At 39.2% G+C, this 25,577-nt stretch overlaps 1 protein-coding gene across 2 annotated transcripts in view; it reads left to right on the top strand.

The window, feature by feature from the left end:
• LOC105188213 (ankyrin repeat domain-containing protein 50-like) overlaps positions 1-25,577 on the top strand; it is a 101,116-nt gene that overhangs the window by 66,520 nt on the left and 9,019 nt on the right. For both annotated transcript variants that reach the window (XM_025302217.1, XM_025302218.1), the window contains exon 3: positions 1,063-1,254. In XM_025302217.1, coding sequence (XP_025158002.1) covers positions 1,063-1,254 — 192 coding nt within the window. The remainder of the gene's footprint in view (positions 1-1,062; positions 1,255-25,577) is intronic.

Below are 25,577 nucleotides of genomic sequence, written 5' to 3'. Positions count from 1 at the left end.
GCATATTCTTGTAGTCTTTGTCGAGACGTTTTCAAAACATTACCTACCTTTGTCTTTTGCGTAAGCCATTCGCAAGATATGAAGCTTCAATGTTGACATACCGCCGGCATTCGCATTACCCGATGTACACAGCGCAGCAGGTTACTCGGTCGGATTTGTACTTCATAGTTTACTTTCCTTCGGGAATCACCTCGATGCTACTTTCCCTCACTGATGGATAGGTCAAGATGGTCTAATTTGGTGCTCACCAAGATCATCCGATCTTACTCCTCCGGATTTTTATCTGTGGGGATTTTTGAAATACGCAGTGTTTCATCAACCGCCAACGATGCGGCAGGATATGATGGATAACATCAGAAATGCATGCCGAGCGATTCCAGCAAACGTTCTTCTGAAACTCGTCAAAAATTTCGAAAAACGAGTTCAAATGTGCCGAACTGTCGATGATGACGTTTTCGAACATCTGTGATGAATGAGCCCTCCCCCTTCACACATACATATACACATACACACACACATAATCGGCCCCTTTTAAGACCATTATGATGTACAAATCCGACCGAGCAACCTCCCCGCGGTGTATATCGGGTAATACAAATACCGACCGTATGTCAACTTTGAATCTTCATATCTTAGGAATGACTTATGTAAAAGATAAAAGTAGGTGTTTTGAAAACGTCTCGACAAGGGCTACAAGAATATGTAATAAAAAATTGAGAGTTCTATTTAGAATTTTAAGGTTGACCTTTACGTGATCTTCAAACGACAATCTAAGGTCAAGCCAAGGTCATCGTTAGATGTCCCCCTCTGAACCCTACAACTTTTGTTTGAAACATTTTTCGCGATCTGGCTTACCTGACGAAATGTTTCCCGATTGTCGATTAAAATGGACCACTTTGTATATCAGATATGCTATTATTCTCATTTCATAAATTGACATATATTATAGAAAAAAATATTTACGATTTGTTACAAACATTTTTAATAAAACAGTATTTTTAATAAAACAATAACTATAACATGTGGTTAAACGAAGGTGTTAATAAAAATAATTTTTTTTAGGTATTGCTGCTCAAGAAGGGCACGAGCACTGTGTTCGAGCACTTTTGAACCATGGAGCCGACCCAGATCATTCCGATCACTGTGGACGGAATGCTATTAAAGTAGCCACTAAAAGCGGGCATAATATGGTCGTCAAATTATTGGAAGAACATTCTGCTAATCAACGCATTATGAAGGCTGGCATCAATGGAGGTCAGTTAACATTTTTGGTTCGTTTTATAATTAACCAGTTTAAAAATAAATAGTTATCACTTTATCTTCTTTTAACCATATAACAAAAAAATCATATACAGGGTGTCCGGAATGTGATCATTAATATTTTGTGTACTGGTAGATTGGGTGTAGCCAAGAAGAAAAGTCATGTACCATAATGTCAAATTGGCAATAGTTATCGAGTTATTAATTGAAACATGTGAGCCAATGAGCGCGTAGAGAGCGCTGGGCGGCCGCCGCTTGTCGCTTGCGCTCGCTTGCTCGTCGTTCGCGCGCGCACGCCTCTTGTCGCGTGTGGTAAGCCATCTTCTTATACACAGAGCCCGTCCTGTCGCTTTCTCGTGCGCTCATTCGTTTACATATTTTAATTAATTACGGAAAAAATATTGAAAAATTGTAAAATGGCACAAGATTTTTTAATTGTTTTAACGAGTTCTACCAGGACACAAAGTATTAATGATCACATTCCGGACACACTGTATATATATGATATATACAGGGTATTTGATAGCTGATCATGCAGACGAAAGTTGGAGATAGATTGGGTATAGCCGAGAAGAAAAGTCATGTACCATAATGTCAAATTGCCAATAGTTATCGAGTTATTAATTAAAACATGTGAGCTAACGAGTGCGTAGAGAGCGGAGGGCGACCGCAGTAAGCACGTAGACATTTGATACAGGCGGAGTCAGCGAGTAACGGTAGGCGAGCGCGCGCGGCGAGGGGCAACGTAAGCGACAAGAGACGAGCGCGCGCGACGAGGAGCGAGCGGCCGCGAACGACGAGGAGCGAGCGAGCTTTTTCCTTATAGCTTTTTCCTTATAGCTCGATCGCCCTCATCGTTCGTGCTCGCTTACTCCTCGCTTGCTCCTCGCCGCGCGCTCGCCTACCGCCACTCACTGACTCCGCCGTATCAAATGTCTACGTGCTTATTGCGGTCGCCCTCCGCTCTCTACGCGTTCGTTAGCTCATATGTTTTAATTAATAACTCGGTAACTATTGCCAACTTGACATTATGGTACATGACTTTTCTTCTTGGCTACACCCAATCTATCTCAAACTTTCGTCTGCATGATAAGATTTCAAACACCCTATATAGATACACTCAAACGCAAAAAACCCGGTACACTAAAAATTTGGGAAAAAATTACAAAATTTCAAATGATCATAAATTGGTAAATAATGAAGATACAAATATGTGCAGAAATGCAAAATGAAGCTTGGAACGTCCTCTTTAAGAATATCTGAATTATGGCAATTATGCTCAGCCATTTTTTTCAAAATCGCGGATGATAAAGTGAGAGGATGCAAAATTGATAATCAAAGGTCCGTGTTTGCGATGGTGCATAGTGTGCATCAGATATCGCAGCGTAATGGGACTAAATGCACATGAAAGTATAGAGTGTTATCTTTAAAATGCTACTTTACCGAGCTCGATGTGATCATTTTTCACTGAGTTGTTCCAAATTTTGCTAAAAATGCGGTTTTCTTGTTAAATTTGCATAATTCAGTGAATAAGTATCGCATCAAGCTCTATAACGAAGTATTTTAAAGAAAACATTCTATACTTTTAGGTACTTTTCGTCCCATTGAGCTGCGACACTTACTTTGCTCCATGCGCCGTCGCACGCTCGAACCTTTTTTTAACAACTTTTCATGTTCTCCTTTTTATCACACGACATTTTGAAAAAGTATCGTTGCGCACAATTTCGATAGATCTTTCGAAAAGTACGGTTTCAAAGCTTTCAAACCGTTTTTGAAATTTGCTGCTAGGATATTTAGGTGTCGAGATATTCAATTTCGAATTTGCAACAAATGTCGATTCAACGAGGCTTAAGGGGCTAAGAGGCTCTGCGGTTCGTTTGGCTCTTTCATAATTTCAATAGCTGTGTTCATGTTTCTCTATATAATAATTTACATTACCAGCACAATATATTCAATGATTTGCATTTATTATTTTGAAAGCCAGGGAAATGAAAGTAAAATTCAATTTAGGTTCTTCATTTTGCGTAATCGATATTACGTAATAAAGATGAATTGCGTTTTAAGATACCGCTGTCATTAGCTCATATTATGGTTGTAAGTCTTCCCAATATAAACCGCATGGAGTTTTACTGGTAGGAAAAGTCCCATTGTATGTAGTGTGTGTGTGTGTGTGTGTGTTTGTATACCACAAGGATAAGGACCCCGTGGTTCGTCAGCTCCACAGTATTTCAAGATTTCACACCCTCCTTGTGGTGTGTGTGTGTGTGTGGTGTTACAGCAGAGATAAGGACCCCGCAGTTCGTCACTCCTGCAGTAATTAATGACTCCAAACCCTACCTGCTGTGTGTGTGGTGTGTGTGTACTAATAGTGGGTATGACTGCCTCGTGCGCGTATTACCTCATTCATACGATCAGGCATACTCCTTATTAGTCTTTTAATTTCATCCTGCGTAATTGTATTCCACTCGTTTTCGAGAATTATTCGCAGTTCTCGCAGTGGCTGAGGAGCAGGTACGTGATTTCGTACTTTCCTGCCGAGGTTGTCCCATAAGTGTTCGATTGGATTTAAATCTGGACTATTTGCTAGCCAATCGAGTCGATTTATGCCAACTTCATCGAAGAAATCAAGCACTCTTCTCGCAGTGTGTGGTCGAGCATTGTCTTGCATAAACAAGAAATTCTCTCCGATGAAGGGTGCGTGCGGAACAACATACGGATTGAGTATGTCTTCCACGTATACATCTGCGTTCATATTCTTGTCAAAAAAGTGCAGATCTGTATGAGCATTAGCTGAAATTCCTGCCCAAATTATTACAGAGCCTCCATTGTAGCTATGCCTCTCACTTACAGTACAGTCTGCAAATCGTTCTCCACCGCGACGATAAACTCGTTCTCGTCCATCTGGAGAATAGATACAAAAACGAGATTCATCGCTAAAGAGTACTTTGCTCCAGTCTGCGTAAGTACAGTCTCTATGCTCAACTGCAAAATTGAGTCGAGCTACGCGATGGTGACATTTAAGCAAAGGTACAACTGCTAGCCTGCGCGAAAGCAGATTTTGTTCCTTTAATCTTCTCCGAACGGTGTTAACGGATACATTAATGTTGCGGACATCCCTTAAATTGTTCCTAATTTGAACAGATGTTCGATGTCTGTCTCTTAACGAATTTGAAACAATAAATCGGTCATCATTGTGATTGGTACATCGAGGACGTCCCGAACCAGGCCTTCTATGGAAAGAATTGGTTTGTAAGTACCTGGCATAAGCACGTTGCACAGTTGACACTGACAAATCAAGTGCCTGAGCAACGTACCTTCGACTTCTGCCATCTTCAATTAAAGCAATAACTTGAGCAGCCTTTTCAGGATTTATCGTCGCCATAATCGACGCAATAATTTCGATGCGAAACAATCAATTATGGTTTAAATTGATGAAGTTGCACGAAGCAACGCGCCTCGAAAGGAAAAGATCACGGAAAAAGAAAAGTCGCACGAGGCAGCGCTTATCGGAGTGAACACGTTCGGAAAAGGAAAATTGTTTGTCTTTGTTTATTGTCTTGGCACATACATTTAAGAAAAATCCAGTCAAGCCAGGCGTTAAAGCCCGGCGCACCGACAGAATCTCAGTCAAGCCAGAACGTAAGCCCGGCGTACTGACAAACTCGCGAAGTCCAGCGTACAAGAGATAGTGCCACTATCGGCGGTGGACCGTACGAAGGTCAAAAGCTGTACGAAGGCAATCTCTGATCGTCTCCGCGGGCACTCTTATATGCCCTGGGCAGCTCGAACTCGCGTGCGAGCCGAGGGGCTCGCGCGCGCGACAACCCAGACCGCCGCGTCGCGGCGGCTCCGTGGACTAGGAGCGCCAGGGAATTTCGACGTTCAGGTGGCGTCCAACGACTCGGCATCCCGCGCGCCGGGTCACCGAGAACTCAGGCGCGATCCTGAACAGCATATTCAAGCTGTGTACCATAATGGCCAATCGTACGGAGAAGATAGAGAGCTAGGGACAGCTTCGCGAACTAAAGTGTATACCACAGTGATCATGCATAACTGAAGGGTAAAGAATGATAACTTTTGATAAAAATTAAATTTCCAATTCGCAAAATTGTGTAAATTATTGTATAGAGAATAATGAACGCGGCTATTGAAATTATGAAAGAGCCAAACGAACCGCAGAGCCTCTTAGCCCCTTAAGCCTTGCTGAATCGACATTTGTTGCAAATTCGAAATTGAATATCTCGACACCTAAATATCCTAGCAGCAAATTTCAAAAACGGTTTGAAAGCTTTGAAACCGTACTTTTCGAAAGATCTATCGAAATTGTGTGCAACGATATTTTTTCAAAATGGCGGGTGATAAAAAGGAGAACATGAAAAGTTGCTAAAAAAAGGTTCGAGCGTGCGACGGCGCATGGAGCAAAGTAAGTGTCGCAGCTCAATGGGACGAAAAGTACCTAAAAGTATAGAATATTTTCTTTAAAATACTTCGTTATAGAGCTTGATGCGATACTTATTCACTGAATTATGTAAATTTAACAAGAAAACCGCATTTTTAGCAAAATTTGGAACAACTCAGTGAAAAATGATCACATCGAGCTCGGTAAAGTAGCATTTTAAAGATAACACTCTATACTTTCATGTGCATTTGGTCCCATTACGCTGCGATACCTGATGCACACCATGCACCATCGCAAACACGGACCTTTGATTATCAATTTTGCATCCTCTCACTTTATCATCCGCGATTTTGAAAAGAATGGCCGAGCATAATTGCCATTCAGATATTCTTAAAGAGGATGTTTCAAGCTTCATTTTGTATTTCTGCGCATATTTGTATCTTCATTATTTACCAAGTTATGATCATTTGAAATTTTGTAATTTTATCCCAAATTTTTAGTGTACCGGGTTTTTTGTGTTTGAGTATATATGATTATGATGATAATATACAGGATGTTTCATTTTAATGAACGCACTTCGATAATTCTTCAACGAAACATTTTCAGCAAAAATGTTTGGACAAAAGTTGTATAATTTCAGGAGGGCATAAAACAAATATACTATTTTGTTTACAAATAGCACCATTTTCAAAATATTCACTAATCATAACTTTTCTTAAATGGAAGCTCCAATTTTTTATTATATCATCTTTTTGTACTAGTTAATATGAACAACTTTTATCTAGAACATTCTTTTATTTGCCTAATATTTTTTGAGATATTTAAGAGTAACTTGGTAACTTTTTCAATATTTAACCTATAATATCTCGCTAACTATTTGTCAGAAAAAAACAGCACAAGACTTTTTTATTCTGTTTGCTCTTAAGAATATATTGTTACAATAGCGTCCTGACTTTTGTTAATTTGATGATTGTAAAATTTCCAAAGATCGATAAGTTAATAAAAGTTAGGACGCTATTGTAACAATATATTCTTGAGACCAAATAGAGTATATAAAGTCTGGTACTGTTTTTTCTTCCGACAAATAGTTAACGAGATATCGTAGGTTAAATATTGAAAAAGTTACCAAGTTTCTCTTAAATATCGCAAGAAATATTAGACAAATAAAAAAATGTTCCAGATAAAAGTTGTTCAAATTAACTAGTAGAAAAATATGATATAATAAAAATAGGGGCTTCTATTTAAGAAAAATAATGATCAGTGAATATCTCGAAAGTGGCCTTCTGTAAACAAACCGACATAGTTATTTTATATACCCCTTGAAACAATATAACTTTTGTCTGAAACATTTTTCGATTTAACGCATTGTTTTTGAGATATTTGAATGGATCTTTTAAAATGGAACACTCTGTATGTATAGGGTATCCCATTTGAATAGCGCATCTTGATTATCATTGCAGAAAGTGCTCGTATGCGAAAATGTTTTAGAAGTTGTACGGTTTTAAAAGTTGTATGGTTTCGAGGGGGACATAGAATAATGCCACTAGTGGGACCTTGAATAGTTGCTTGAAGGTTAGATGAAGGTTACCTTCAATTTTGTAAATGGAACTACCAATCTTTTGTGACATATTTTTCTAGTTTACATCAAGAGCTTCCCAGAAACCTATAATAAACCTATAATAAAGTACCTTTTTGTTAAATACTTTTTAACTTATAAGACAAGATCGAGTCCGGCCGGTCAAGGAAAGATCGGGAAGGTAAACGACCCAGCCAGTCAAGGCAAGATCGGTAAACAACCTAAAAATCCAAAAAATGATACAGAAAATTTTACGTTAAAAACGTATCGTCCTTCGGACTTCTATTCCGCTCACGCTACAGACAGTTGTCGGTGTCGTCGCGCAGTTTCTGATCTAAACAAACAGTGAAAGTTTATTTATTGTAAGAAAAGTATATTATCTACTAACTTTTTCTTGTTAAGATAGAAAGTTTTTGTACTTTTGCGAATTTTTGGTTTCCTTATTATAATTGTTTCGTTTTTTTTATTATAATTATGACCGATTATCCACCAAATGAAATTGTGGATATGATTCGTACGGGTGAGGCCAGAAATAATTACTCGACAGCAGAAAGGTTTTATGCTGAAAAATTCACAGACAGACGCCATCCTGATAGGGTAATAAAGAAACTTTATGACAAAACTGAACAGGGTATTCTTAAACGAATATGTCGAAAATTGGGCCCTAACAAGGTCACATCGTTGGTTGTTATAGGCCATTATTTTGAATCCTCAAATCTCTACGAAACAAATTGAGAAGCAACACGGTATATCTAAATCAACAGCCAATTGTGTGTTCAGAGCCAACAAGTTACATCCATACCATTTTTTTTGGTCACGCAGGGGAAATCTTTATGGATACCCCCGACCTCTTCGGGGGGTTGGGGGTTATGCCGGACTTTTACCGGCTAAAACCCCTGCGGGATGCCTATCGTTCGGGCCGTGGTGGGAGGGGGGGGGAATCAGGGGAACTACAGAAACTACGCCTGTATTCCCTCCCCGACACCCCGGCATCCATAACATATCCACCTAACCTAACAATTAGAAGAGAGAGACTTTCAACGCCATATACGTTTTTGGGCACAAGATTAAATTCGAGCAAACTCTCAGTTCATAGCTATCCTCTTTTCTGATGAAGCCACGATCTGCAATAGAGGGGGTGTTAATTTACATAACTGTTATTATCAGATATCCCAGATAATCAAACCTGAGTGAACAAATTCCGCGCAAGAATTGATATTAAGTGTTTATGGCAAACAGGCAACAAATTTACTGCAAACTCTATGTTATCAAATTCTGTTGGCACCCACCAAATATGCATCAAGGCTTGGTGCCGAGCAGCTTGCAGCAAATTTGCAGCACAAACCGCGCAAGTTTTGCAGCGCCTAACCTTGCACCAAATAGTCGCCAAACACCGTGCAACGCTTGCGCACAAGACATGAGAGCAAATTGGCAGCAAATCTGCAGCAAGCCTTACACTTAATCACCTGAGCGAGATGAACGCGACGTGCATTGGGTTTTGAATGGTTCTTAACCTATACATTGCGATATTTTTATTGCAATTTTGCATTTAAAAAAGAAAGGTGTATATGGGACGTTCCGCGTCAACCGAATCACCGGCGCCCTCAAAAATTGACGCATCAGATTGGAACGTGTGAGGGCTTGAATTATTTGTCTACTCGTATATTTGCAGAAGCAACATGGCCTTTCCGGAAATTCAAAGTAGTGTGGCTTCCAGATGATACTAAATATACCAAAAGACGCACGAGAACCATAATATATTTCCAATCAAATCATGAGAATTTTCAGAAAACACGATAGCTTATATATTTTGATACGCTAAATCCGAATCTAAGACCAAAATTGCCCTTAAACGTCGCAATTCTTACCTAATTCATATCTCAATCTGATAATACATTGCAAGTAATGCGATATTCGGGTGCTCAAAAATCTATGGCTACAGTAGCATATGAGATAGAAGAAATATCTCAATCGCTGAAAGCAGAACGTCGCTTGAGAAACAAAAAATTGTAAGAATGCACGAAACTAGGCATAATTAACTGAGCGATGCTTTGTCTTGCCTTAACTGGTCGGACAATGTTTGGTCTTGCCTAAACCGGCTGCACAGCATCACAGTCTCACTTTCAAATCGTTTTTGAGGATCTTTGAGGTCCTTTTTGTGGTTTGGGAACAATTGTGACGTCCCAGGGTGATCGCATATAATTTAGACTCGATGAACCAAATATTAGTATTAGAACCTATTTTGAATGGCTCCATATTCAACAAGTATCGGAATACCAGCTTTTGATCGTTTTTAGAGGTTTTTGAGCCGTATTTGGGGATTTGGGGATTTGGGGTAAGAATTGCGACGTTTAAGGACAATTCTGGTCTTACAAAGGAAGGACGCATCGACCGGGAAACGGTTTGGAACGAAACTTAAGGAGTTAATAGTACTTGACTACTAATAATTCATAGTAATAGCATGTATTACCTCTTCGTTTTCAAGAAAAATCGGTCTAAAGAAAAGAGCCAATAATGTGTACGAGTTAGTAAGAAGGGTATTCGACGAAACGGCGTAGCGGAGCAGCGAAAGTAACGGACTACCGAGCTGACGGCTCAGGTTCGATCCCTGCTGCATGGCATTTTTTTATTCTGTAAGCATAAAATGAAACAGAAAACATTAATAAATAATAAAACTGCCTTTCTTAAATATATTAGTGTTTGTTAAATATATTATTAATGATTTAAATTGCAAAAAAACCGTAAATCTTATCTACAAAATATATAGCGTATGAGAAAATGTTTATATAATAAGTGCAATGGAAATAGGAATAAAAATATATTAAGTTATTATAATAATTATATAAAGGTGCAGTTGAAAGAACAGTAATATTAAACGGTATTATATTCATATTAGGTGTACAACTTTGCTTCCGCCGTTTTTTCCGAAATTCGAGGCTTTATTGTAAAAAACTGGTTACACATTTATGATTCAAAGTATTGTCCATCGCCGGCCACTACTTTCTCCCATCTTTCGGGCAGCGTACGAATCCCGCGTTGAAAAAACTGGTCATATTTTGAAGCGATCCACAAATCGATCCAATTTCTTATTTCTTCATAAGACCGGAAGTGTTGGTCAACCAAGCCGTGCGCCATTGATCGAAACAAGTGATAGTCAGAGGGAGCAATGTCTGGAGAATACGACGGGTGGGGTAGGACTTCCCATTTCAACATTTCCAAGTATGTCTTGACCATTTTCGCAACATGGGGTCGAGCATTGTCATGCTGCAAAATCATTTTCTCGTGTCTCTCGTTGTATTGTGGCCGTTTGTCTTTCAATGCTCGGCTCAAACGTATTAATTGCGTTCGATAACGATCGCCTGTGATTGTTTCAGTCGGTTTTAACAGCTCATAATACACTACGCTGAGCTGATCCCACCAAATACAAAGCATGACCTTGGAGCCGTGAATATTCGATTTGGCCGTCGATGTGGAAGCATGGCCGGGATATGCCCATGATTTTCTGCGCTTGGGGTTATCGTAATGAACCCATTTTTCGTTCCCAGTCACAATGTGATGCAGAAATCTCTTCCGTCCTTGCCTTTCAAGCAACTGTTCATAAGCAAACAAACGCCGTTCAACTCGGTTTCAACTCGTACGGCACCCAATTTCCTTGCTTCTGAATCATTCCCATGTCTTTGAGGCGTTTTGAAATTGCTTGTTGAGTTACTCCCAATGATCGTGCCAATTTTACTTGACTTTGACACGAGTCTTCATTAAGTAATGCCTCCAATTCTGTATCTTCGAAAACCTTCTCTCTTTCACCGCTATGCCGGTCTTCGACATGAAAATCACCGTTCTTGAAGCGTTGAAACCACTCACGACACATTCTTTCACTAATAGCGGCCTCACCATAAGTATTTGAGAGCATTCGATGAGCCTCAGCCGCAAATTTCTTCATATTGAAGCAGAAAATTAAAACCTCCCGCAAATGATGAGAACTTGGCTCGTAAACTGATATTTTCAATCGAGAATAACTTTATGATGCAGACACAAATCGACACTATGGGATTATGTTGACAGATGCCCAAGTTTATTGCATGACGTCTATGATCTATTTATTTCAACCACTACTTACCGCTAAAACCATCTATGGGAAAACGGCAGAAGCAAAGTTGTACACCTAATATTATTTATTCATATTATGTTTTTATATATATAAAATACATAAAGCCATACAAAGACACATATAAAAATAGAAATATAAAAGAATATGCATATACATGTTACATTACATCTTCATCATCGGCATCGTTACTGTCTTTATATCCAGAACATTTGTTTGGATGTGTTACGTCCTGGAGTAGGAACGTAACTAGACGCACTGGACGCTTGCTTTCGCAAGCTCCGACGTATTCGCAAATCTGCGGTGCATATTAGGAATGACCCTTTTATCTGGCACAGACGTACGTCTGTAGTCCTTTATTTAGGTCAAGGAACTGAATCCCTTTGGGATAGGACCGTGAGCGACTGTTGAGGGAAGGGAGAATTTTTAAGTAGAGTAATTAGTTGGAAAACGTGATTGGCTTATAATTATAAATAACTTGTTTTATTGATGATTAAGCGGAAGTTCACAATGAAATAGAATTTGTAAGATTTTATAATGTGTACGTATATATATATGTATAAACAATTGCGCTCAGAACAACGGTTCTCGGTTATCCAGAACAATATTCCGATATGGGAAGATCCAGTGACGGAGAAGCACGAGATGAAGGGGAAGATCGCGATGATGATGCTTCAGAGGAAGAGAATGAACGGATGTGAGGCCACGAAGGCCGCGTGAAAATCATGTGCCACCTCGTAGAGGTGAGGTCAGAGGGGAAGCTAGATCGGAGATGGGCTCCAAGGTAGAGGAGAGCCTATAGGAGATCGGTCATCTATGGGACCCAGGGATGTCGGAGAGTAAAAAATAAGAGGAGTTCCGGGGGGAGAATCGGGAAGGAACAGGAGAGGAGAACGAGCAAGTCTTAAAGCGTCTGGTTTGTTATGACGGATAACATAAGCCGGACGGTCTTGGATTATAAATTCTATAGAGGCGACCTCAAAATCTTCGCGGTTTGCGCAAATTTCCTTGGTAGTTATATCCGACTGAGATTTAAAACATTGAGCCACTGAGACAGGATTAGAGAAAGATGCCAAGGGGAGAAAAAAAGAAGAAAGAAAAAGAAAGAAAAGCAAGAGAAAAAAAGAAAAAAAGGGAAGGATGGTGGATAGTAGAAAAGAGTGGTAGGTGAGAAAACAAAAAGACTTACTTTTGTGGTATATTTTAACTCTTGAATCGAAAAGAGGGTTGACTGGAGTCGGCCTTGACTTCTGGTCCAAATCCCGAATAACGGCAATCTTTGCTTCTGGATGACGTCTGGATTTGCAGCGTTGGTATGAAGGATGATTGCAACCGCGATCAAGCGAGCCAAGAGAAGAAGAAGCGAATGAACGAAAAGCGCAAAGTGAAAGAGTGTGCACTGGATACCAAACTGTTAGAGGTACCCTGAGGGGTTGTTGAAGAGGAACGTCTTTCTTGGCTGCTGGTCTATCGAGAAGTGTGCTGGCCTTTTCGTTTTACTCTAATCGTCACCTCGGTTGAGAAAGTGGGGATTTTTGGAAGTTGCGTCAGGGATCTAAGGTTTATGTCCCAATATGAGTATAGGACTTTGTTGCAAAACTTTTCGGAGGTGGGGTTTTAGAGATGCTTTGCAGTATCTCTAAGATAAATATTGTAAAGGATGGGGTATCTATGGCAGTAAAAGACTTTAAAGTTTCGCTAGGTCTAGTCAGAGTTTGCGTGTAATAAATTTTATGAACAAACGCAGGAAAAAGGTATGAGTTTTTGAGAATCAAAGGCTAGTTATATGATAAGGCTCTCGTTATATGACAATATGAGAGATTGTCTGGTCGATCCGTCTTCAAAGAAAATTGTTGCTCCAAACAGGAAGTAATTTAAGATTATTTGGAAAGGAAAACGTCTGGCTAAAATAACTCAGCGGATCTTTCTGAAATAGTGAAACTTCGGTGATTAAAAACAGAGAAAGAAAAAAAAGAGAAATCTGTGTATGTGACGTCACTGTGCTCAAAGGATCGCGGAACATGAACATTTGAACGAATAATATTGGGGACTTGAATAAGTTCTCGCTGTTTCCCGACAGATGGTGATATCTTAGCCTTTTTGTATCGGAAAATACTACAGCCAACTTCATTGTGAAGCTCCACCATTAGGCTCGAAATGACAGTATATGTTATTCTGCCGAAGCGTAAACAACATATTTTTTCATAGCGTTAAACATGTCGAATTTCGTACCAAAAAAAGAGTATTTGCGGGGAATTTTACTGTATTACTTTAAAAAAAAAAGTCTGCAGCTGAAGCACATAGAATTCTTGTGGAGACTTACGGCGACCATGCTCTGTTGGAAACAACATGCAGAGATTGATTTAAACGCTTTAAAAATAATGATTTTGATGTTGAAGATAAAGAACGCTTTGGCGCACCGAAAAAGTTTGAAGACGAAGAATTGGAAGCATTACTCGATGAAAACCCATGTCAGATGCAAAATGAACTTGCAGAATCATTAGGAATTGATCACACAACAGTTGCCAAACGTTTAAAAGAATTAGGAATAATTCAAAAGCAAGGAAATTGGGTGCCGTACGAATTGAAGCCGAGAGACGTCGAACGGCGTTTTTTCACGTGTGAACAGCTGCTTCAATGGCAGAAAAGGAAAGGTTTTTTGCATCGTATCGTGACTGGCGATGAAAAGTGGTTACACGATAATCCGAAGTGTAGAAAATCGTGGGGTCGCATCAAAGTCGAACAACATCATCGGCAAAGCCGAATATCCAAGCCGAATAGTTCCAAGCTCATGCTCTATATTTGGTGGAATCAGCTGGGTGTATATTAGTATATTAGTATATTAGTATATTAGTATATTATGAGCTCCTCAAACCCAACGAAACCATCACGGGAGATCGCTATCGACTACAATTGATGCGCTTGAGCCGAGCATTGAAGGAAAAACGGCTGCAATACGAGGAGAGACACGACAAAGTAATTTTGCAGCATGACAACGCTCGGCCACATGTTGCAAAACCGGTCAAAACCTACTTTCAACGCTCAAATGGAAAGTTCTACCCCACCCGCCGTATTCACCGGACATTGCTCCTTCCGATTACCACTTGTTCCGATCAATGACTCATGGCTTGGCTGAGCAGCACTTCCATTCTTATGAATATGCCAAAAAATGGGTCAATTCATGGATAACCTCAAAAGATGAGTCGTTCTTTCAATATGGTATTCGTATGCTGCCAGAAAGATGGGAGAAAGTAGTAGCTAGCGATGGACAATATTTTCAATGACATGTTCTTTACTATTTTTTTAATTTTTTTAAATAAAGCATTCATTTTCACGAAAAAACAGCGAGAACTTATTCAAGTCCCCAATATAAAATTTAATTAGCTTTACTTGATAAACGAATTTAGAGTACGCAGAGTCCGCAGGACATAACAGATGATATACGTATATCATGAAAACATTTAAAACAAAAGCATATTGCGCACCAAGCACATTTTATAAAAGAAATCTCTGTACAGGAGCACTTCTGCTTTGCAATTGTTGGTGAAAAGCAAATATCGTTAACATTTGAAAAAAATGTTCTTTCTTCCAATAATTTTAGCGTACCAAGCATATTTAATCATGTTTTCAAGAGAAGGAGCGCTCAACTGATGGTGCACTATGGAGTGAATTTTAATGGCATCCTCACGAGATACTATTTCTCTTTCATTTTTTATTAATACTGGGGCATTTTGCAATCGTTTTATTAGAAGTTTGACTTGTCAATAAAAATAGACATCGCATGATTGACAAAACGGGGTGCGCTTCGCAAGAATTATTTTCTGAGTACATGTTTCATCTCCATCATTCCCAAAAATTTCATTATGTAAAGCAACATCAGTTTGTCCTCCCCATGAATCAGTTATTAAAAGGAATTTGTCATTTTTCATATACGATTTTAACGTTGTTTCTAAATAGTTTTTATATAATTCTTTAGTTAATTTTCCTGATTTGGAACAAGTAACAACAACATTACCAAATTCTGCAGTCAATTTATCAACCGTTTTGGATATTATAGGACCAAATTTATTTGTAGATTCTTGCAAACATATATATGTTACACAAGTGGAAGCAATTTCCTCGATGCAGTCATACTATACTGTGCCGTATACGAATGTGTAATTTTATTTAAATTTTGCTTTTTCAAGGACATTGTCTTTACTCCTTTAAACTCGAGTGATTTATTGTACATTGTTTGATAATTGCACCCCGTTTGGTCAATATTGATTACAAAATCCAAATTGAAATTAAGAATAATGTTTCTCGTTTGTATCTGGAATCTTTGTGCTACTTCCATGGTTTCTTCTAGAGTAGCGATCTCTCTTCGACTAACATATTTTGTTATCTTACGCTGTTTTTCTATGTTTCTGTTTAAAAACTTTTACCTAGGTAGAACTAGCATCGAACGAAAACATGTCCGATTGAAAAGGAGAAGCTGCTATTAATGCCCATTGTTGCAATGTCCTTGTTGTTACCTGCAAATATTTATTATTACATGCATTAGTACATATACAGGGTGTTATAAAAGTCCGGGAAGAACAGAATAACTCCAAAAATATGAGTCCTAGAAAAAATGTGAAGTACTGGGTTTTTATGATTTTCTCCTGGCTATCTGACGGTGACGTTAGATTTGACCTTGACAATGACCTTGAAGGTCATTTCAAGGTCAGGTCAATTTTTTTAAATGGGACCCCATACTTTTGACCCCAGAAATGAAAAGAGCGGAAAATTTTACGTTCGAATATGACCTTGAACACTGCCAAATTTGACCTCTGAAGGTCACATAAAGGTCTAAGCTTGTTTTAGGCTGAAAACGCGAATATCTTCGAAAATGCATCTGCTAGGAAGCAATGTTACGCATAAGAATAAGAATGTAGAGGTCAACGAGGGAACCGAATCCGACGTCGGATTTTGCAAATTCGAGATGACCGATTCAAGATAGCGGCCGATATTGAGGAATTACCAATAATCGGAGTGTGACCTCGTACGTAACCTCGTACGTAACATTTCACTTTTCACATTATGGGGGGGGTAAAAGTATGTGTTTCCAGCCTAAAAAAATTAATTGACCTTGATATGACTGACACATAATCTTAAAAACAAGGTCAAGGTTGAAAACGTCATATCCGAACGTAAAATTTTTCAATCTTGACACTTTTAGGTCAAAAGTATGGATTTTCAGTCCTAAAAAATCCGGTTTGATCTTAATAATAATCTTAACTCATGACCTTGAGAATAAGGGCAAGGTCACGGCTGAATGTCCCTCGTTGACCTCTACATTCTTATTCTTATGCGTACCATTGCTTCCTAGCAGGTGCATTTTCGAAGATATTCACGTTTTCAGCCTAAAACAAGCTTAGACCTTTATGTGACCTTCAGAGGTCAAATTTGGCAGTGTTCAAGGTCATATCCGAACGTAAAATTTTCCGCTCTTTTCATTTCTGGGGTCAAAAGTATAGGATCCTATTTTAAAAAATTGACCTGTCCTTGAAATGACCTTCAAGGTCATTGTCAAGGTCAAATCCAAGGTCACCGTCAGATAGCCAGGAAAAATCATAAAAACTCAGTACTTCGCATTTTTTCTAGGACTCATATTTTTGGAGTTATTCTGCTCTTCCTGGACTTTTATAACATCCTGTATAAATATATTACGTTATATATGTATGTATGACATTCTAATATATTTTTCTTGCTTTACCTGCTCATAACAGCTTCTTGCTTCTCGAAAACGTTCAAAAGTTTCATTGTCAATTGTTTACCATTTATCTACTCGCGTTCCTCCACTTTTCACATCTTTCTTCCATTGGATTATATAATCTTTTCTTTTTAAACGACTTCTACCTTTTTTTGCAATGTCTTTAAATTCCAATGTGGATGTGCTTCAGCAAGAGCAACGATATTTGCTTTATACTCTAAAGAAATGTAGTCTCCAGGAGGTTCTATATAATCTGATGGGTTGTAGTCTGCATCTGTCGTTGGATCGTCTGTGCAATATTAAGATGTAAAATATAATTTGCAGCGTCTTTCACTTCTAACATTAAAATAACATTAAATATCTAACATTAAAATCGAAGAAACACTTCTTCGTATAGATTTTCACTATTGCTATCATCATTTAGAATGAGATCTTCATCCACCATGACATAACTGTTTAAAATATCGATGACAGCATTAGAAATGCTGTTTGCCATAGCTATCGACACAGAACTAATTTTCGCTGGAGGTTTTTTTGATAATAATTTATTACTCTCGTAAATAGTGCGACGCTTTTCACTCAGGCCAAGAGAACACGAAAAGACCGCCAATAATCTGCGTAAGATTCTCGCGTCGCAAGAATTCCGCCGGTAGCGGAACGCGGCGGGTCCGATCCGATCGAATCTTCTACCGCTCAAAATATCACCAAATTATTGAGCGCCAGGTACGGAGGCGGCCGTACCACCTATCCTCGCAAATATCACGAACGTCCTTGTCGGATCGCGATCCCCGATTCCCACCTCGTGCAGGACCGACTAGCTCCCCGTTATTTAAGTCGGAGATGGGCGGGTTCGTCAAAGAGGTTACCGGCGCAATAACAAGAAAACGGTATCGTCTGTCTGCTAAAACATGCTACATATATTCGTAATCATACAACTCGGTGGACGGAACGATTAGCTTCTGCTCGATCTTTCCGCATGCTCAAACGTACTGGCCACTCGAACCGTCGACGGATTCTCGTCCGCCAGGCTCAGCCATGTACCGCAATCGCTACGCGTCGGTCGGGTCTCGGCCGCACCGATCGTTTGGGCCGCGGTCTTCCGAAGGAAGACCCACTTTCACGAGAGGCCAAAAAGTTTTGGTGGAGGCTAAAGCCCTAAACACAATGTCAGGCAACAGGCAGTAAGAATAAAAATAGACCAATCACAATAGATTATTCTTGTAATAGTCGATTGTGATTGGTCTATTTTTATTCTTATTGCCTGTTGCCTGGCATTGTGTTTAGGGCTTTACGCAGCGGCTTCCTCCTTCCGGTCCGGCTCCATTCGTTCGGACGCTCGGCCGTCGCTCGCTCGTCCTCTGCTCGCTCGTTCACTCGCTCGCTCGCTCGAGATCTCACAGCGGAATAGGAAGATTCCTTCCGATCTTCGCAGAGACATCGACTCAGAGGCCCCCCACTCGCAAGACCTCCCATAGAGCCTTGCGCGCCACCGTGCTCCGTCGTCTCGCCGAATCTCGTCCCTGTACGCCGCAATCGCCGCAAAGACCCCCGGCGTCTTATTCCGGACTCGCGGGCGCCCCGCTCGCATGGGTATGCCGCCGCCAATTTACCGATTTTACCGCATACTACAAGTTCGGTAACGGGCGCTCCAAGCTGCCACGTTACAATAGAATTCGCATATACGAGTGAATTTACCTTTAAAATCTTCATTTTCAAAAGATCTTTCTTCTAGCGATTCTACATCAATTATTTTGCTTGTTGAAGGATTCTCTGACATTATTATGATATATGTAATTTAAATATGATCACCGAACTGCTCTGTATCACTAGTAAACGCACACTGCTGATTGCTCTACTGACGACTGTTCCGACCTTCGAATCATTTCGTCATTCCTAACGGTCGTTTAGAATGACACAAAGGAAGTTTTTGGAGAGGGATTGCCAGAAGAGATAAAAAGCTTCAACACAACATAGAGAGTTGGAGAAACAAATATTTTATACAATACATACGATATAAGATTACGAAAAATTATCTCATATTAGTTTAATAGCACTCCTATATATTTCATAACAATATTTTTATTCCTATTTCCATTGCAATTATTATATAAAAATTTTCTCATACACTATATATTTTACAGATAAGATTTCCGGCTTTTTTGCAATTTAAATCATTAATAATATGTTTAACAAACACTAATATATTTAAGAAAGGCAGTTTTATTATTTATTAATGTTTTCTATTTCATTTTATGCTTACAGAATAAAAAAGAACCATACAGCAGGGATCGAACCTGAGCCGTCACAGCTCGGTAGTCCGTTACCTTCGCTGCTCCGCTACGCCGCTTCGTTGAATACCCTTCTTACTAACTCGTACATATTGTTGGCTCTTTTCTTTAGACCATTTTTTCTCGAAAACGAAGAGGTAGTACATGCTATTACCATAAATTATTAGTAGTCAACTACTATTAACTCCGTAAATTTCGTTCCAAACCGTTTCCTGGTTGACGCATCCTCCCCTTGTTAGATTCGGATTTAGGGGGACAAAATATATGAACTATCGTATTTTCTGTTGAAAATTCGGAGTTTCTCATGATTTGATTGAAAATATATTATGGTTCTCGTGCGTCTGTCGGTATATTTAGTGCCACCTAGAAGCCACCACTTTGAATTTCCGGAAAGTTCATGTTGCTTCTGAAAATATTCGAATAGACAAACAATTCAAGCCCTCACACGTCCCAATCCGATGCGTAAATTTTTTAGAGTGCCGGTGATCCGGTTGACGCAGAACGTCCCATATATAAATAAATATTTGACAAGACAGAATATGTGATTTATTATATAAAAAATGTCCCAAAATTCACGCAAGATTTGAATTTTGCGCCATTTGTGCGGTAAAGTGTTGCCAACGAAAAAAAGACAGCGTGACAGCTGACAGTTCAGTTTTTAAAATGGAGTGCTACACGAAAGAACAACGTGTTTTCATTGTTGAACAATATTTTAAAAATAATGAAAGTTTGGCTACAGTTCGCAATTTTCGTACAAAATATGGTCGGAATAGTAATTTAACTTCATCAACTGTGAAGAGAGTAATTAAAAAATTTAGGCAGAGTGGATCAATTAGCGATCTTAAACACTTTGGCCGTCCTTCAACAAGTCGTTCAACACAAAACATCGAAGCAGTTCGTGAGAGTGTTGTTGAGTGTCCAGGAACATTAATTCGGCACTGTGGTCAAGAATTGAACATTTCGAGAAGCTCTCTATAGCGTATTCTCACGAAAGATTTGCAACTTCATGTTTACAAAGTTCAATTGACTCAAGCATTGAAGCCTACTGACCACGCTCAGCGAAGAGAGTTCGTTGAATGGATTATGGAACAACAACAAGTGGGTGCTAATTTTTCGAACAAAATCATCTTCAGCGATAAGGCTCATTTTCATCTTGATAACTTGGTTAATTGACAAAATTGTCACATTTGGGGTTCAGAAAATCCACGAATGATTGTTGAGAAACAAATGCATTCACAATGTGTCACTGTTTAGTGCGGATTTTGGGCTGGAGGCATCATCGGACCGTTCTTCTTCGAAAATGCGGCTGGTCAAGCAATAACAGTTAATGGTGCTCGCTATCGCGACATGATAATCCAGTTTTTTGTGCCTAAATTGCAAGATATGGATGTGGACGACATGTGGTTTCAACAAGACGGTGCCACATGCCATACAGCCCGAGAAACAATTCAATTACTGCATGAGTAATTTCCGGGTCGTGTAATTTCCCGTTTTGGTGATCAGATTTGGCCGCCTAGATCATACGATTTAACGTCGTTGGACTTTTTTCTTTGGGGTTTTTGAAGTCTAAGGTTTATGCCAACAACCACCTATGCCCACGACCACCTACGCCTTGAAGGAGGAAATTGAGCGCTGTATCAACGAAATTCAGCCACATTTATGCAAAACAATCATGGACAATTTCAACAAAAGAGTGCATATGTGCAAAGCCGTGGAGACCATTTACCCGATATGCTATTCCATACATAAACCTATACTTTATGAATCAATAAAAATTTACAATTTTTAATTATAAACTTGTGTTTTCTATCAAAATTACTTCTTGTGTGAATTTTGGGACACTCTTTACATATTATATATATTATATATGTAGCATCGCCGTGACCGCGGCTCATGGTGTGTGTGTGTTTATTCGCGCGTGTGAGTATATATCAGGTGTAGTAAAAAGAAATCCATTATTTTTCCAATAAATGGCTTTAGTTATCTGTATCTCGCGTTGTATAAGTCCGATCGGGTTCCACTAGATGGCGTTAGAAAGATGAGATTTCGTACTAAAAAAACTTTTCTGACAGTTTTGTGATTAGTTGACTCAGTTTTGTTTGAGCGCGCGTCAAAGATGGACACTAGCAAAGAGAAAATACGCTATATTTTACAGTTTTTCTTCGATAAAGGCGAAAACGCAAGCTAGGCGGCTGAAAATGTGAATAGTGTTTATGGTCCTGATACTGTAACAGCCAATCACGCGCAATTTTGATTTCGTCGATTCCGTTCCGGTAATTTCGATGTCAAAGATGCACCACGCACTGGAAGGCCAATTGCCGAAAATATCGATAAAATCATGGACATTGTCGAGTCCGACCGTCATGTAAGCACTATTTCGATTGCCCAAGAGCTAAAGATTGCACAAAAAATCGTTTGGAACCATTTGAATAAGGCTGGATACAAAAAGAAGCTCGATGTATGGGTGCCACACGAGTTAACGCAAAAAAACCTCATGGACCGAATTTCCATCTGCGAATCGCTGCTGAATCGCAACAAAATCGACCCATTTCTGAAGCGGTTGGTCACTGATGATGAAAAGTGGATCACTTACGACAACGTCAAGCGAAAACGGTCGTGGTCGAATCGCGGTGAGCCGGCGGAAACGGTGGCTAAGTCAGGATTGACGGCCAGGAAGGTTTTGCTGTGTGTTTGATGGGATTGGCAGGGAATTATCTACTATGAACTGCTCCCCTACGGCAAAACTCTTAACTCGGAACTGTACTGTCAACAATTGGACCGTCTGAAGGAAGCAATCGCCCAGAAGTGGCCAGCTTTTGCCAATAGGAGAGGAATTGTGTTCCATCAGGACAACGCCAGGCCACACACATTGATAGTGACTCGCCAGAAGCTCCGGAAGCTTGGTTGGGAGGTTCTTATGCATCCACCTTATAGTCCGGACCTGGCACCAAGTGATTACCATCTGTTCCTGTCCATGGCGAACAATTTTACTGATGAAAAATTCGCTTCAAGAGAGGCTTGTGAAAATCGACTGTCTCAATTTTTTGCCAATAGGGACGAGGGCTTCTATGAGAGAGGCATAATGAAATTACCTTCAAAATGGCAACAAGTTATCGAACAAAACGGCGCATATTTGACCTAAATCGGATCATTCTAACTATGGTAATTAAAGCCTTCAATTTCATGCAAAAATAATGGATTTCTTTTTACTACACCTGATATGTAATATGAATTATTTCTCTATTTTTTTGCGAACCAGCACGGTAGTAATATATCAGTAATATAACATTGGTGGTAAAATGTTAGTTGAAACGTGATTGGTTATGTAATAATACGTGAAGGTTATATAATATTTATGTGACATACCGTTACATAACTAACCACATGTTTCAACTGACATTTTACCATAAATGTTATATTACTGATATACAAGGTGTTAGAAAAGTCTGGAAACGGTCAAATATCTCAAAAACGAAACGTTTCTGAGAAAAATATTTCGAACCATAATTGTAGGGTTTTAAAAGTTCTATTGAATGATCATATCTGTTTGACCTTGAGTGGAGGAGTCAAGCGAGGTCAAGACCAATATGATTTTTTTAAATGGAATACCCTATTTTTTATCACACAGTGTTAAAGATATTAGCGAGACGTTTCCAAAACACTACTTAATGACCTATTTTTGTTGAGGATTGTCTGAGTTATGGCTTTAGAATTTACGGTGCCGCCAGCATTAGTATTATCCAGAATGTATCGCATGGAGGTTGCATGGTCGGATTTCACACCCGGTGTGTGTGTGTGTGTGTGTATGTGTGTGTGTATATGTCAGCAGAGATAAGGACCCCGCGGTTCGTCACTCCCGCAGTATTTAATGACTCCCAAACCATCTCTGCTGCTGCTACTGCTGCTACTGCTGCTGTGTGTGTGTGCGTGTCTATGTGTGTAAAAATAAAGATGAGCTCCTACAAATGATTTGTAAGTCTAATGACAATTTACAAATAATTTATTACAATGTGTACACAACGAGACCTGCTAACTTGGCTAACTTGCAATATGATGTTTTTATAATTTGTTAAAATATTTTATAAAACATTAAAGCAAATATTTTTTAAATATTATTTTAACATCTATTTGATGTTAATGCAACAGTTAAAAAATGTTTATAATTTGATATTAGATTTGCAACATTATAACAGTCTCATTTAAACATAACTAAAAGTTCGAAATATAAAATGAAGAATTGATGTATACAGTCTGTTCCAGATCCAATGAGACTGGTCTAAAAAAAATACAAAGCGTTTATTATTTTGATTTTTTATTCTTGTTTATTCAAAATAGTCTCTTTCTGAGTCAATACAGCGCTGGAAACGTTCAACAAATTTTTCGAAATATTTTTTATACTCATCGGCTGGAATGGCCTTTAGTATGGCGGTCGAAGTCTTTTGGATGACCGGGATGGTATGGAAACGATTTCCTTTCATCGTCAATTTCAGTTTGGGAAATAGCCAGAAGTCGCACGGAGCCAAATCAGGTGAATACGGTGGATGATCGATAACAATGATGCCTTTTTTGGTCAAGAATTTATGTACCATGATGGCTTTGTGCGATGGTGCATTATCGTGCAACAAAAACCAACTGCCTGGCTCTCGATATTCCGGTCGAACTCGTCGAATTCTGGCCCACAATCGTTGTAGAACTCCCAGATAATATTCTGCGTTCACCGTCTGACCTTCTGGGACGAATTCACCGTGAACAATTCCCTTTGAATCGAAGAAAACGGTCAGCATTGTTTTAATTTTGCTCTTCTGAAAGCGTAATTTTTTCTCTTTTGGCTCTTCTGGTGACTTCCATGCCGCACTCTGACGTTTTGTTTTTGGCTCGTATTGAAAACAACACGTTTCATCACCAGCTACAATGGCTGACATGCTTGCCGGATTCCTTCGGGACATTTTTAACATGTCTTTGCAATGCTGAACTCTCCAATCTTTTTGGTCGTCTGTCAGAGTGTGTGGCACGAAGCGCGCACAGACCTTCCGTTTGCCCAAATCTTCGGTCAAAATTCGATAGACTGTGCTTTTCGGTATCTCAGTTTCCTCTTCGATGAGTCTCGCAGACACACAGCGATCGCTTCGAAGAATTTCTTTGACTTTCTCGATGTTTTCTTCATTGCGAGTGGTTTTTGGCGGCGGTGTTCGGTCATCGTCTGCAAGGTCCTCACAACCGTCACGGAATCGGCCAAACCAACGGAAAACCTGTGCACGGGACATATATTCATCCCCGTATACATTGTTTAGCGTTTCGTACGTTCCTGCACCACTTTTACCCAATCTAAAACAGAATTTAATATTCGCTCTTTGTTCCATGTTGGTTTTTCGACCAACGTACACAAAGTGACTTTACATAAAATGTCAAACTACAGTGAAATATCAACCGAATTCGCTCAAATTTTGAGGTTAAGTAGATGAAGGATAGAACATTCACCTACCATCATTTACTCATAGATGTCGCTGCGCTAAGAACTTTGATGGAACCAGTCTCATCGTATCTGTGACAGACTGTGTAGTGTTAAAGTGATAGACTTATAATCCGAAGCCATTTCGAGTGTTCAAGTTCGTGTTCCACCAGTACCAAATATGAGTTTTTCAAATGTGATGTGTTATATCAATAAAATAAAAGCTTCAAGTAAAACCAGCATGGACTATCAACTTTAAGAATCGTGTCTACTAGAAAAAGAGCAATAATTAGTTTTTAATTTTTATACTGAGAAACATTACCGAAATGTTAACAAAACGTTAGCATAACGTTATTTATAACAACTTTACATTTATGAATTCAACATTACCGAAACCTCCAAATCGGAGTTAAAGTTTGTTAATTATGATATTGTATATAATGTTAGATATGACATATTTGGAAACGTTACATGTTACTGAATATCGTTATAACGTTGTAATAATAATTTGTTGTTTACTGGGTAGATACACCTTTCTCTTGTTAAATAAAGTTGCAATCAAAATATTGCAATGTATAGGTTAAGAACCATTTAAAACCCAATGCAGGTCGCGTCCATCTCAATCAGCTGATTGAATGCAAGGCTTGCTGCGGATTTGCTGCCAATTTGCTGTCATGTCTTGTGCGCAAACGTTGCACGGTGTTTGGAGACTATTTAGTGCAAGGTTATGCGCTGCAAAACTTGCGCGGTTTGTACTACAAATTTG

This window comes from Harpegnathos saltator, unplaced genomic scaffold, assembly GCF_003227715.2.
Source record: "Harpegnathos saltator strain DR-91 unplaced genomic scaffold, Hsal_v8.6 scaffold471, whole genome shotgun sequence".
Classification (NCBI taxonomy): domain Eukaryota; kingdom Metazoa; phylum Arthropoda; class Insecta; order Hymenoptera; family Formicidae; genus Harpegnathos; species Harpegnathos saltator.
The sequence above is the reverse complement of the archived record's forward strand: the minus strand, read 5'-3'. Positions and strand labels throughout refer to the sequence as shown.